This window comes from Platalea leucorodia (genome assembly GCF_965183815.1).
Source record: "Platalea leucorodia genome assembly, chromosome: 9".
Taxonomy (NCBI): Eukaryota; Metazoa; Chordata; class Aves; order Pelecaniformes; family Threskiornithidae; genus Platalea; species Platalea leucorodia.
Window position 1 is genome coordinate 35,693,284 of NC_138831.1, and position 15,129 is coordinate 35,708,412.

The 15,129-nt window shown below is 35.6% G+C and overlaps 1 protein-coding gene across 2 annotated transcripts in view; it reads left to right on the top strand.

Annotated features, from left to right (window-relative positions):
* ADAM10 (ADAM metallopeptidase domain 10) overlaps positions 1-15,129 on the top strand; it is a 52,695-nt gene that overhangs the window by 22,892 nt on the left and 14,674 nt on the right. For both annotated transcript variants that reach the window (XM_082321994.1, XM_082321995.1), the window contains 4 exons: positions 2,161-2,279; positions 4,152-4,310; positions 12,643-12,746; positions 14,198-14,347. In XM_082321994.1, the coding sequence (XP_082178120.1) occupies positions 2,161-2,279; positions 4,152-4,310; positions 12,643-12,746; positions 14,198-14,347 (532 nt within the window). The remainder of the gene's footprint in view (positions 1-2,160; positions 2,280-4,151; positions 4,311-12,642; positions 12,747-14,197; positions 14,348-15,129) is intronic.

A 15,129-nucleotide genomic window follows, 5' to 3' on the forward strand; every position in this document is an offset into this window, starting at 1 on the left:
TGTAAAGAAGTCTTCTATCAAATATTAGAGAAGGGAGGAGAGCTATGATAAAGTATCCAGGACCTCTTGTCATTTAACTTCAGATGCACTTGAAGAGAGTCTGATCCACCCTCAGTAACTCTGGAGAACTCAGTCACAGGGAAAACTCAAACTGAAACAGCGTTCAAATCTCTATAACACCTTGAGCAGTGTATTACAACCAAAGTGAGTAGAACTTCGTGAGGTACTTGAATGAAGTTCTTCAAATTCTTATCAGCGCTGGTCTTAATTTTTCTCTGCCTGTTTGTTTGTAACTTCTGCCCAGAAGAGCCACACAAGGTGGCTTAATTTCTTCCACCCCCTTCCCTGCCTTCCCCCACCCCCACCCCGAAAACTGTGTTGCTTGTTCATGTTATCTCCTCATCCTCATGAACCTCTGTTACCAAAAGACAGTTTCACAGAGCTAGTAAAGAGACTAACTTGAAGAAGAATAATTCTTATTTTTTGTCTCTGTGTGATGTTATAAATACTAGCTATCTGCATAAAACATGCCTTTCTGTCTGGGTGGATATCTACTAATGGCTAGCTGGTGTGTGTTCTTCGATGACACCAATACTCAAGCGCATCTGTAGTGAACTGTTTCTTCCTTTTTAAGAGGAGAATCTGCCCGTATAAAATACATCCATACTGAAACTATAATACAAGCACTGGTTGGCTTTGCACAAAGCCTGAGTCACAGGGAATTGCTGAAGTTTAACCTTCCCCATCTACCAGCCACACTTCAGAACCTTTTAGTAGATGCCTCTAACGCAACCCCAGAGGAGAATACTTGCTTTGAAGCTTTATTAACACTGTGGCAACAATAATAAATAGAGTTTGATTGTGAAATACTGTTTGCATTACAGAATAGTCAATATGAGTCACTAGAGCCCTTACCAGGTTTTAAGTGTAGGCGTGGTTTTTTTCTGTTGATCTTCAATTTTGCACCTTAATGTAAGTTGTTTCAAAATACTTACAGCTGTAGTGTCATATTATTTAATGTGCAAGTGAAGACTGAAGTTATATTTTGTGTATGCTTCAGCTGTACTAAGAAGTAATTAGATTTAATCAGCTTTACACTGTAGCACTTAATTGTTTTGCTTATTTTGCTGTTAGCACAAAGGGATACTAGCTTTCACTATAGAAAGTCAGCTCTATCATTCGTATACTGAGAGACTGGTCATGTTTTTTTAGATGAAGACTGACACAGATGCAGTCAACTTATCAGAGTTACTTTTTGTGTAACAAACTGGTGACGTAACTATAATTCCTTCAATTTCATGATTGTGCTGAAAGAAAAATATAGGAAGAAAATCAAGAGTAAAATTGGAATGACTGAAGTTTCAACAACTTCACTGATCTGTATTTGCAGAATGTGTTTATACAAAATTTAAGAGAATACCAAATGAAATTCTGAAGGAAGCTAATGGTTGTCACGGGTATGAATTCACATAATGTCAGGCATTTTAAAACACTTCAGTTATGTTGCTTGACTTCACTGAACCAAACTTTTGTTTTCATACAAAGAAAATGTAGTGTGTTTCATATAAAGATTAGCAGTAGGATTTGCATCAAAGAATGTAGTGTTGTAATTTGAACAAGATGAGTAGTTTTCATAGTTGTGCGTGTAACTCTACCAGTTTAAGTATTTTTATTGTGTTGTTGCCCATCTTATTTTTTGAGTTTCAGTTGAAACACTAATTAGCTCACCTACATTTCATTTACATTACTTAAATGTTGGCAATGAAAGTAAAATAAGCTGATAGTTGTTCTTCTCTCTTTTGCTTCACAGTGCTGTGAACTAAAGTAGTTGCTTTTTCCCTTAAGCTACATCTGTGTCTTCTGGAGGAATGGGAACAAGTGTATAGTCAAAGTCAGCATTTTAGATTTATGCATTTAAGTCTAGCCCTGGCTTAAATCTTGTAAATTTAGCTACTTGTATCACAAGCATCTAAATAATCTTGCTTAAGAAAATCCTTCTAGGCTATAGTCTAGTTCTTGTACAGTATAAACATGTTCTATAGATAAATTTTACAGGCTCAGCAAATTGTTTGCATGAAAATGTTGGTTAGAAGTACTTTGCTCAGTGCTCTTGTAATTGAAGCTCAAAGCCAGTTTACCATCTTGTTTTATTCACTTTAGGCACTTCAACCTCCGAATGAAGAGAGATACATCTCTTTTTAGTGATGACTTTAAAGTAGAAATATCAAACCAAGTAATTGATTATGATACCTCCCATATTTACACTGGACACATTTATGGTAAGTACAACACTTTAAAATGGATTATAGTGCAGTCATTTTAAACAGGAGGGTTTTTTTAATAGTACATGCAGAAAATGAATAACGGTATGATTAGGTTATCTTCATTACTAAATTCTAATAATTCTTCTACACACATTTAAACTCCATCTGCTTTTATTCTCATATAAGAGTCACACCTAACAAATGAGTATTCTACCTAATAATTTTCATATCCATAGAACGTGAAGTTCAAGTCTGTTTATGAACATACTCTTCATAGAAGTCTGATGCATTAAAAAAAAAACAGAAAAGGAAAAAGCTGTCTGCGTTAAAAAAAAATGAGGTACTGTTCTTTGCTTAAAGGAATTTAAGGAATATAGAGCTGCCATCATTAACGGTAATAAACCTGATTTCAGTAAATACAAAAGATAAAATTGATTAAAAAGGAAGGAGAATTAAGGAATTAAAAGCAGATGAAAAGAAGAGAAGGATTAAGACTTACTCTGTCCCTCTTTATACAGTCTGTTTGATTCTGAAAGGAATCTAACTGCTTCCTGAAGATCTCTGCTGGTAATGTCCTACAGCCTTGAAGTGACTGTTTTAAACTGTGAAAAGAAGTATACACATTTAGCACTTTATATGCATCTAGGTAGATCAATTTACCAGTTGACTTAAGTAGGTCAGAGGGCTTTTAAGGTGTGGGGGGTCTTTTGTTGTGTTTTTTCCTTATTTTCTGAAATTATTTCAGAAGAGCTTTTGGTTCTTTCCTTATTGCTGAGCGATGAGATTAAAGGATCCACATGAACCTACTCACTGGACTTACTCTACGTTTTCTTTTAGTCCTCTTTATTATCTTCTTCATCGTCGTAGTTTAACCCCAGCCAGCAACTAAGCACCACAGCGTTGCTCACTCACCCTCTGTACCCCCAGTGGGATGGGGGAGAGAATCAGAAGGGCAAAAGTAAGAAAACTTGGGGGTTGAGATAAGAACAGTTTAATAATTGAAATAAAATGATAATAATGGTGATAATAACAAAATAATAATAGTGAAAAGGAAAACAACAACAGCAAAAAAGAGGAACAAAACCCAGGAAAAAACAAGTGATGCAACTGCTCACCACCCACCGACTGATGCACAGCCCATTCCCAAGCAGCAATCGCTGCCCCCCCGGCCAACTCCCCCAGTTTATATACTGACCATGATGTCATATGATATGGAATAGCCCTTTGGCCAGTTTGGATCAGCTGTCTTGGCTGTGCCCCCTCCCAGCTGCTTGTGCATCTGGCAGAGCATGGGGAGCTGAAAAAGTCCTTGACTAGTGTAAGCGCTAGTTACAGTTTTAAGAGGCTTATGCTTGAAGAGAAAAATGGATGTCTTGAATATAGGGAAATCCTTCTTTGAAAGCTTTCAAAGTTCAGTATACACTCTTGATTTATTATTGTTTTTATAATTGTATGAACAGATGTATAAGGACAGGACTTGGATATAGGATTACATGCTGTATATATGACAGCTTTAAAATACGGAGTTGAATTCTGCATTATATGCTTTTTAAACATGTCATGCACCTGATTAGGAAGCTATTGAATTTAGTTAACTATGATTTGGGGATAACTGTATGTCTTACTATTGAATAATCTTAGTCTTAAAAATTCAGACACAAATTTTCTGCAAGAATGTCTTACTGCTGTTATCCAGAATCTTATTACTCTATAATTCATATAGGTTTTTAGCAGTTGGGAACTGGTGCACGATCAGGGTAACTATGCAAGTGTCATGCTTTAGCATTGTCTGCTTAACACCTTGGGTAGTGTGTACGCTTGAAGTTTGCACAGGACTGAAAGCTTTTAGAAGCTTTAAAAAAACTACTGCACTTTTTCCCTTAACAGGTGAGCAGGGAAGTCTTAGCCATGGGTCTGTTATTGATGGAAAATTTGAAGGATTCATCCAAACTCACAGTGGGACCTTTTATATTGAGCCAGCAGAGAGATATATTAAGGACAAAACTCTACCGTTCCACTCTGTCATTTATCATGAAGATGATATCAGTAAGTATTTCCATTTTGTGCTACAGATAAAATGAGGGTTTTTTTTATTAAATGTCAAAAACTGTAAGCCATTTGTAAGCATCAAATAAGACTTCGGCTTGCATATGGCACTGTGAATCATGCTGTCCTGAAGTGATTCAAATACAGTTATGGTGTGAAAGATGTATGGCAAACCAAAGTGAGTCTTTCTTATTCTGCCATTTTACAAAACCCTTAGCAGTCAGGCTTAAGTGTATAAGCAGTGTATTTTCTACTCAATGGATGCATGTTTCTTTTGAAAAATGTATTCTCAAAATGCTCTATACTGATTGTTCTTCCCTGTGATCTGCAAAATAAAGTATAATTAAAGTTCAAGTCACTAAGCATTTACCTCCATCTAGTGAAGGTGGTAATTGTGGGAAATAAAAGCTTCCCCTGCATATGTAGGTCACAGATACCTTCAGAGAGCTCTTTAGAAGATGCGATGCCACCCAGTATGTCCCATTTTACACGGTAGCTGATGGAAGTGTACAGAGAATACTACTTGAATTTGAAGAGTATAGCCCCAGAAGTCTAGCTTTGCTTGTGAATGCTCAGAAGGATGAGAAAATACCATGGAATACTTTTACATCTTCAGAACTCATGCATCAGGCTTCTCCTGCATTCTACCTGCCTTTTTATGGATGATCAGTCTCCAGCTGTAATAAAAATCAGTTTTATTTGATGCTTAATTAACTTGATGCCGCACCCCAAAAATACTTCAGTAAAGTTGTGATTCTAAGTTTCAATCCTTTCAAGTAGATGTTGGCAGAGAGTGACTTTAAGATTACCTTTTGGTTATTGAAGCTAGCAAGTTGTGTGTTGCAAGCTAACTTTATGTAGGGCTTCAGTCTTGCTTAAAAATCAGTTTAACCTATAACTTCATTTAAAAACTTGTCCCATCAGGCCATTGTGCAAATCCTAGAAGACCTGAGTTTAAAATCTCATTTGGAATTGGGTGAAGCGTCTTGGGTTAGTTCACTAGAAATTACTTGAACCAGTCTCATGATGATACATGTATAAATAATTTTCAAACTATGTCACAATGAGACTGTATTGTAAAAAGAAATGTCAAAAATAGGAAGATAGATGAGGAAAATCTCTGGTTGTGATTTCGCTTTATATATTATCATTTTCTCTGTGCTGTAAGCCAGTGAAAAACACAGGGTTATTGCATAATGTTCTCTCTGGTTACTTCTCTTGCTGCATGAATACAGCGAAGAGAAATGATCTTTCTCTGCTAAAAACTCAGCACATTTTTGTTTATTTTTTCTAATTGAATAAAGCTTCTGGAATACAGCTGTATTTTACATTCAGTGGCAGTATGTGTGCTGTCTTTGAGTATGTTAAAATTGCTGTGAGCTAGCAGATATATTTGTCCTTCCTGTTACCCCATTCTGTAAATATGATTACTAACCCAAAATCAAATAGAAGTTGCATAATTTTAAAGAGCTTCTGAATGAATGCAGTTATTTAATTTTATGTACATTATGAGCTACACTTGTTTTCTGACTGGCTAAATGTATATCTTCCTGGTGCTTACAAGACCCATGTTTGAGAATACAGTAACTTTATTAGTGGAAGCATGCACTTAATTTTCAGCTCTACAGAGCATTGCAGGTGAAAGTCTGAGAAGGCAGTTTGCTTTGCTGGCTGCTGTTGGAGTAGTACAGGGTTTGCTGCTGTAACAGAAGAGTAGTGGCGAAAAGTAATAAAAAAAAATTACAAAAGCCTGGTGTGAAACCAAAAATATTTTGTTTTTTTTTTTTTATAACAGCATTTCTGTGAATAACTTGCACATACTTCTGAATTCTTTGGTATGTTTTATAGGTCTCACCAAACAGTCCAATTTACTGCTTGATAGTGGGAATACTGGACTACCGCTTATGTAGCACCTTCTGTAAATAAGTCACTGTCTGCTTCACAAAGGGTTTTATTAACCCTGTTGTAGAAAAGAGGGGGAGGAGGGAAGTAAAGGGACATAAGGAAGTAAAGTGATTCGCCCAGTTTCCAAGGGGCGAGACAAGCAACAAGATTGTCTCATAGCCCGGTTCCTTATGTTGTAAATAGTGGATGACTAAAAATACTCTCTTCGCTGTTATCAACTAATGATAGGAATAGAACTGTACCTTAAAGAAACAGATAATTTGATGTTATGAAACTTAGTATTGCTGTTTTGTGGAAGTGGTCTCTGTTGGAGGAGTAAATGGATCACTTGAGAGCTGGAAAAAGCTAATGATGAAATTGGTTCATATTAATGGCTTATTAAAGTGAATGGGAGCAGGGTATGTTTTTTTTTTTAATTATTCAGATGATGGTGTGTTGGCTTACACTGTTTTTGCTCTTGAATCTAGCGCATCAAAACCATCAGTTAGAAACAAAATCAGATTATCAGAGAGGATTGTCTAAATCTATTCCTAAGAGCCACATTAAAGCAACAGTACAATATGGCTTCTAAATCACCAAGTGAGTGAACGTTGCTGCTTGCTCAGCATCATTGAAAATAGCCCATCCTGGAGCAAAGTCTAAACAGCATGATTTGAAAATGTGCCACTCCTGTTGGTTGCTGTCAATGCAGAGTCTGATGTGCATGCATTCTGATTTGTATAGTTTAACTTTTTTTCATTGGTATCCTAGATGCCTCTAGGATTTCTGTGGTCTGAAATATCTGAAGTATACGACTGCTTCTGTCACTTTGAGTAGTGCTTTTGAGGCTAAAATTTTTTTGCCTTTCATGAGAGCTATTTTTGCATTGAGCCTGCAGCTCCAAAAAAACCACCAACAACAAATAAAAAAAATTAAGCTTTACAGTAGCTTTAAAAATAAAAACAAGCATGCAAGTCTGTTGTTATTGCTCTAGTCTAAAACGAACTCTTGTGAAATAGTCAAACCACTCGTATCTTACACAGGACAAAAGCAACAAAAATGCTCACATTTCTAACTCAGGAGAGACTGGGGGAAGAAGTCATCTTTGCTTTAATTTGGGATATTTTTTGGTCACCCATGTTTCAGCCTTTCGAAACAATATGCTTTTTAGTGCTTTCAGAAATTACAATGCAACATATGATTAGCATCTTAATGGGTTCTTATTCAGTAGTTAAACAAAAGGTGTTTTTGTAAATGGGAATTATATTGTCAACTTTATAAGGCAGCTTTTGTTACAGTGGATGTGACCAGTGGAAGGCAGCCTTCTATTCATGACTCAAAACACAAGTTGAATGATTTTAGTTTCTAAACCACTCCTGATCAAACTTTTATAAGTTAGCGCTAGAAAGATGCAAATTACTATTTTCATTAAAATATTTTGGAAAATTTTCTTTAAGGATTAGGATTTCATTGGAACTATATTTATTTATTTAAATCATATATGCTTCAAATGTATCCCTGAGTTCATACTGTAAAACACAAAATCGGTATTTCCTCAGTCAACGGTAGACAGGAAAATCCTGTTCAGACCTTCAGGAAAATTAACATGGTCATTTAATTGTCTTTATGGTCTTGGAAGAACTATATAACTGAGAACAAAAAGTATTTTGTAATTTTGCAACGCCCTATCTGCTGAATGAACTGACCATTGCAAACTATGTATTATTAGTAAGAACTTGGTTTCTTTTTTTTTCGTGTTGTGGTTGTCAATTTAATAATGAAGGCCTATTTGGCAGTTGTCATGGGAGCACAGTGTGACAGACTGTTTAGAATGAAATCTGTAATAAGGATTTTTTTGTATCTGCTTAAATTTGAATTTTCTTCTGACACTATTGCTTTTGGTAGTATTGGGCAAATCTCTATGGCTGAAGAACTGAATTTTCATAATTTGTAATGGAAATTTGATGTCATATCCTTGCCCCAGATGCCTAAATCCAGTATCCATTAAGTAGTTAACTTAAATGCTTAACAGATCATACTGTTTACTGGCAAGTAGAAGCAAAAAAAATTCATGCGATCAGGAATCTCTTTGTGGCAGGTATACCTTTTTTAAAAGAATAAAAATTCTTATTTTGAGCATCTCTAGTTGTATATATCATTAATAATGTTCTGCCATCTAGTTAGAATAAGATATCATCAGAAAGCATGAAATGACAAGATTTTTTTTGTTGTTTTTTAGGTTTATTATTATTATTACATTATTATTGTTTACTATTTTTTAATATTCTGTCGGGATGTACAAAAATTGAAAGTGGAAAATGAGAAACGGGACAATATGGGGAAAGAAAAATAAAGTATTTGTTTTGCCTGAGGATTTTCTCTAGTTACAGAATTGATCCTGTATTTAAAGTCGTCTTTTATAGATCTGGTGGAAAGTAGGCTTCTGGTTTTTCCTCAACTCTGCTTTCACTGTAAGCAATCATTTCGTAGTAAAGGCATGTGTTTTCTCTTGATCAGTTCACAGGGTTGTGGTAGGGATAGGCTAAGGAGCTCTTGATCCCAAAGAGCTGGCAGAAGCCTGTACCTCTCAAAGCATTTAAAAGCATCACAAGAGCATGGACCAGACTTCTGTGATGTGGGTCAAAGCTGTCCAAGTCATCTGACACCATGTAGTTCCTGCTTAGCTCCAGAAACGGAACTGCTGCAGGGGATGGTGGAAGTAGGAAGTCTCAAAAGATGAAGAGGGAACAGTGCCTTCACAGTTTGGGGGTAATGCAGCATTTATCAAAAGAAAGCTTTGTATGCAACTTTCTCTGTAAGCTAGACATGGTTCCAAAGTGAACTATCCTATATTACCTGACTCCGGTGTTTAGCAGAGTGGATTCAAATCTGTCCGTGGGGGATTTGTCTTTTCCAGCACATGCAAAACCTTGGCAATTGCTGTTGCAGACTGTTTCATGTTCAATCCTTTATAATTTTAACTGTCATGCTTTTAAAGTGTTTCTTACTAGATTATTACTTTTGAAGTGAGAAATATTTGTTTGAATTGCAGTCAGTATTAAAAATGTATTAAGGGATTTCCTAACCTCTTTGGGAAACAAGATACAGAGGAAAGACTGCTTATTTTGTGTAACGTACTGAGAGCATTTACTTCTAGTACTGTTCTGTCAATTGTCATAATGCCACAGAGTACGAATAGAAGTGTGGTGATAGCAGAAAAAGGCATTTTGTGCTGGTGCAAAATATGCTGCGCAGTCATGTTTCCAGTTAATTTCTGTGGATTCCTGCAGTTACCATCTGCAGGAGTTGCTTTAAAGTTAGAATGGTTTTATGTAGATGAAGTGTGCTGATGGTGAGGCAGTATTGTCCATTACTCTGCCCTTGTGTAATGTGCTTTTGTCACAGGGATAAGTGGTCAGCAGTGTGAAATCAGGTAGTGGGTAATGAGAATTTTAGTTAGACTAAATACAGTAGATTTTTTTTTTAATACTATGGTGGGAGGAAAAATGGTGGTGGAGATGGAGAAGGGAAGGATTATATCCATAATCCTTTGCTCTTAACTCCAATCTAGTGATAGTAAACAGGATCCCAAAAAGTACAGATGATCTCAACAGTGAGCGAGCAGTGCTTTTTGTTTAATATTGGTTATAGCAAAGCCAGTGTTCCACTACATTGCTAATCAAATTGGGTGAGCTGGCTTACAGTAAGAGTAATTTGTTTCTCTTTGTCTCTCTCTCTCTCCATTCTTCCGGCACTGTGCTAGGGTTAACCATACCGGGAGGAATGTGATGAGACAGCAGGTCAAAAATGGTATTTGTGTGGTGTTAGAAATGGAAATGTGAGAAAGTAAGATGCAGAAAATCATTAAATGAACTTACGAGGTTCTAATAACAGTAATTCACGAACGTTTCTGTAAAATAGTGAAAGGAAAATACCAGTTCCTTCAGAAGTCTAGGATTTTTTCAAAAACCTAAGTACTGCACATTCATTGTAGTTACCTCTCAAAAGATTTTTTTTCTTTTTCATTTAAAGAAACAACCTTATTAAAATCCAGACAAATTACCTCCTACACAACATCGAGATTTTGCTAATAATCTCTTCGGCAAACACTAGTGAAAACAGAGTAGGCATAAAGTTGACCAAAGAAAAAGTGATATTGTTGTAAGTTGGAGGAGCTTCTCTAAAATTCAGATTGGAAATAAGTTTTGAAATACAATACTGTACTTGGATGCCTTTACAGTAGATAAAATTAATTTGCTAGTGAGATAATGAATAACTGTTTACACCCAACTATTATCTTTCAATTACTCCTAGGCTGAAACTTTCTTTGCCAAGAAGCGTGTTTATTAAATCTGGTTCTTTCCCACTAAGCAAAATTTACAATTGCAGTAAAATATTTTGTGCCTGGAAAAGGACCCAATTTGAAAAAAAAATGCTGTTAACAACATTTAAATCAGCCTCATTTGTCATTAACTAGTTTTTAAAAAAACTCTGTTAAATGTGACCTCTTCAAATACTTGTAAATGTGTGATTGAGAGGAATGAAGGTTGGAAGACTGCTTTTATTTCTTGATCAGTCCTTTTAAGCTTACCAGAGGGCCCACTGAATCCAGTCTTTTGGTATTTTGGAGCATAAACTCATTAAATGGTTTGGTTTTTTCAGAACTCAACTTTAGCTGCATGCCAAGGATATGTTTTTTTAATTCCTGTTTGCTATTTAATTTTCCCCCAGCTTTTAATGATTGAAATATGAAGTTTAGAGCTTAATGATATGGGGAGAAAATCTGAAGCAAGTTGGGCTTGTATATTGAAATAGTTTAGCAATATCATACAGTATGACTGCAGGAAGCAGGTATGAGAATCAAAGATAATTAAAGGCAACTGTCAGATGAACCTGTACCAGAGTGCATGCTCCAGGAGCGCATCTGCTGTGCTCCAGCTGCTCACAGGCTTTGACTCCGCAGAACCAGACTAGAGCTAGTCCAGGGTAAAATCCCCTGAAATTAATATAATGGGAACATCAGGTTCCAGGTGTTAGGCTTTATAAATCTACTCTGATGTGTCTGTTCCATTTACTCTCTAATTCTGCATCTTCACACTTTCTTAAAAAAAGCCCCACCAAACAAAAATAAAAAACCAACCCACCAACAACTCCCAAAAAACAACAAACCTCGGTAAAGTTTACCATCTCTGACAAAACCTGCACCCTGTTGAGATTATGGTAAAACTGTGGTTTGCCCTACAGAAACTGCTTCCTTAAGTATTTACATATGTGGCTCCCGTAATCTGTACTCCATTGTCGTTTATTGGGGCACCAGTTTATAATGGGATCCAATCTGCAGACAAACTGAAGGGGCAAGACCTCTTCCCTTCAGTACTTCTCATCTCCAGAGGAAGCTTCTGCAAGTACAGGTTACTTACAAATCTCCAACAGGTACTAACAGTCAGAACCGAACCATACGTATCTGAAGCACATTCACATGTGCAATGAGATCTGCATTGACAAGTATTGAAAGAATTACCCTTGGTAAGCAGTGAATTGTATGATATTCTCACTGAGCTAGTTTGGTTCTCCAGCATGTTTGATGTGTACCTGGATAGTACTACAGTTTTGTTTTTAAAATTTAAACAGTGAGCTGTAGTAAGGAGATGATGAAAATGTTTCTTTTCAGTCTTGTTTTACTTTGCCTGTAAGTTTTAAATATAACTGTAAATTTTTGTAATCTGTAGTTCTGTAAGTTTTAAATCTACACACACACATATATACATACACACACTGGCTCTTATCCTTAATTGTATTGTTTACTTTCCAGAATGGAAATGGTGCATTTCACGTTGTCAGATTGCTAGAAAGCTCATAATTCTAGAATTGTAGAGTTGAGTTTGAAACCAAGGATCGTTAGAGTTTCGGTTCTTATATATTGGTAGTTAAGTTGCATAATATAAAATTTTCAAAAATTCCATGGAAGGTGAATAAAGTAATAAAATCCTCTAAGAATGTTAGTGAGATTTCTTAGTTTTAGTTTACCAAGTAGAATAAAAAAACGCTTTCTCTTATCCAAGCAGTCTTTAGTATACTTGATCTCTAATAATTTTCCATTGTGAGTTCATTTTTTTAAGGCTGCTGTTGGTTCAAGCTAATTGGTACAGATGTGTAAATCATAGCTCTTGTTCTTATGTTAGTCATTGCTCATCATATTTTCTTTTGCTATCTATAAGAAAACAATGTTAAGAAGCAATTGTCAGTTTTATTCTGTTTGTAAAACTAAGAATGTATCTTAGTAGAAATGTTTAGAGAAAAGACAGCTGCATAAAGCTTGAATCTTAGAATGCTTCCCTCAAACCACATGAGCAATGTTGGACACAAACTGAATAAGTTAAAGTGATACAGCCATATTTTGCACTTGTACTTGGAATTTGAAAACTCAACCTGGCCTTCCTCTTTTTAGAATATCCACATAAATATGGACCACAAGGAGGTTGTGCAGATCATTCAGTATTTGAAAGAATGCAGAAGTACCAGATGACTGGTATAGAAGAACCAACAACAGAGGTACAACACAGGCTAATGGATTATGTTGATTAGAAATTAGTGTAACAACTTCCTATTTCTTCTATGTTGTCTTTTACTTTTGGTCAGTCATCATCCCTCAACATTGTGAGGTATTTAAATTATTGCTAGACGTTTCTTATTAACATAACTTTTCTAAATTCTTTTATGTCATTGCTTCTACAGCATAGATGTGCTAGTTCATAGGCTTAATGAATCCTACATGATCTCAAATTTTTCAACAATTGGAATTTTAGATGGATGTGGAAATCAAGCTTGAGATGAGGAACATACTTTATTGCAGTTGAGAAGGAAAGGTTTCAAGATCCCTTGATCTCTTAAGTAATGTATTGGTCCTTAAAGAGTAATAACTTTCAGATTTTCAAGTTATGTTAATGTAACACACTTGTAATATTTGAGTGCTTTCAGTGGCAAACAAAGTGATACAAGTGGGAGGGTCTTACTAGCAATATTGAAATATTGAAGGGGTTACAGCATGCTATAGATTGCCTGTAATAGGAGGTAAGTGGTCCATGGAAGGGACTTGCATATCTGTTTGGAGTCCTGCAGGTTTTTTTGCCTTCAGGTTTGCACCGCTTGTCATGAAATTGGATTTTTTTTTTTTTTCCAACACTTTCAAACAGAAAATTACTGAGTTTCTCTTAGTGTTAGCTATGTTCTGAGCTGTTTCAAGTTTTGGCGTCATTTTGTGGTGTCAGTTAAGTATATGCCAACAAAACTACGCAATATGGCTTGTTAAATAGCATCAGCAACTTAAAGTTTATTTACATTGTGACTCCAGAAATTATCAACCGTATTACACAATTCAGTGTTGGTAACAATAACATGCTTTCCCAAAAATTTACTTGGAAAACTTCATGGAGAGAGTGGAACATCAGCCAGTGAATACCATAAGCCAAATGTGTTAGCAGATACTGGTCTGACTAATGAGCATTATTTTAACTTCATGTTTAGTGTGCCATTGGTTCCATGCTGAAGTGCTTAAGTATTTCTGTTTGCCGAGGCAACTGACTAAGGTAATTACAATGTGAAACAACCTGTGTTAAGGAAGGTGCATTTAGGTCCCACAGCACTCTTTTCTTCTAATCTACAGCCTGTTTGTTCATCTTAGAAAAGGATTATGAAAAAGAAAAATTCCAAACATCACATGAATGAAAAAGTGTTTCACATTGCCTGCCTTTTGTAATACAAAATGAAATGCAATATAGAAGCATTTGACTGAGATATCATTAAAAAGAGATGGCATACTTGAAAACTAGCTACAACATACTTAGTTTAATTCAAGATTCGTGAAACTTTGTGGGTTAAAGAAAAAGAATGAAAATGTTTGTATTAATGGAGTATGTTTAGAAAAATCCATTGCTATTTTTAGGTAATCTAGTGCAGCATGTAGGTCTACAAAATTAATACATTTGTTTCCTGTGTATATGTAGAAGCCTTTTGAAGAGCCTAAGAACAATGGTCCACAACTTTTAAGAAAAAAGCGTGCCACTCAGGCTGAAAAAAATACATGTCAGCTGTATATTCAGACTGATCATCTGTTCTATAAGCATTATGGAACAAGGGAAGCTGTAATTGCACAGGTATATCCAATCCTTTTGCTTTAAATGTGCTACTTTTACTTTATTTGTGTATTTCTGATAAATTTCATGTAATTTAATTGTGTATATTATCGCTTATTTACTTTAGAATGTCTTGTTTCATTTGTTACAGTGATCTTGACATTGAAACAGCTTTTTTATTTCACTAAAAAGATGCTGTGTATCTGTGACAGAATTCATGGGCACTCGTGCTTCCTTTAGTTAATAATGGCAGCTCTGGTTTGTTTAGCACCTTTGAGCAAGAATTCCAGTCTGACTTTTCTCAATTCTTACTCAGAAAAATAGTACTTCCTGAAGAGTTCTAGTCTGTTTGACAACCTGCCAAGCCTCTGTATTAACGCTTGTATAGCCTTCCATTTGAAATTTTAATTTAAAACACTGTGAGCTGATGACACTGAGATCTGTTCCTGTAGTGTCTGATGTAGTGGAAGGTTAAAAAAGCAGTGGCAACTAAAGGCAGATGCTTTTCATTTGTCAATATACTATTAACTGGAAAAAGTTTGTGTGTGGTTTTTTTGCTGTTCATTTGCTAAAAATATAACTAGCATGTTAACATACCTTTTTTAAGTCTGAAGTTTCACTGCCACTTGCAAATCTGACTTTTACTGTTTATTCATCACACTGTACATACACAATTCAATTTGAGTAACATTTTTCCAAAGCTCTGAAGTCACCTTGAAAATCAGGTTTTCAATGAGTTAGCATTTCTGTGTCCTCTTGGAAAAGGTAAACGATCAGTTTTTTTTCACATTTGTGTTCTACCA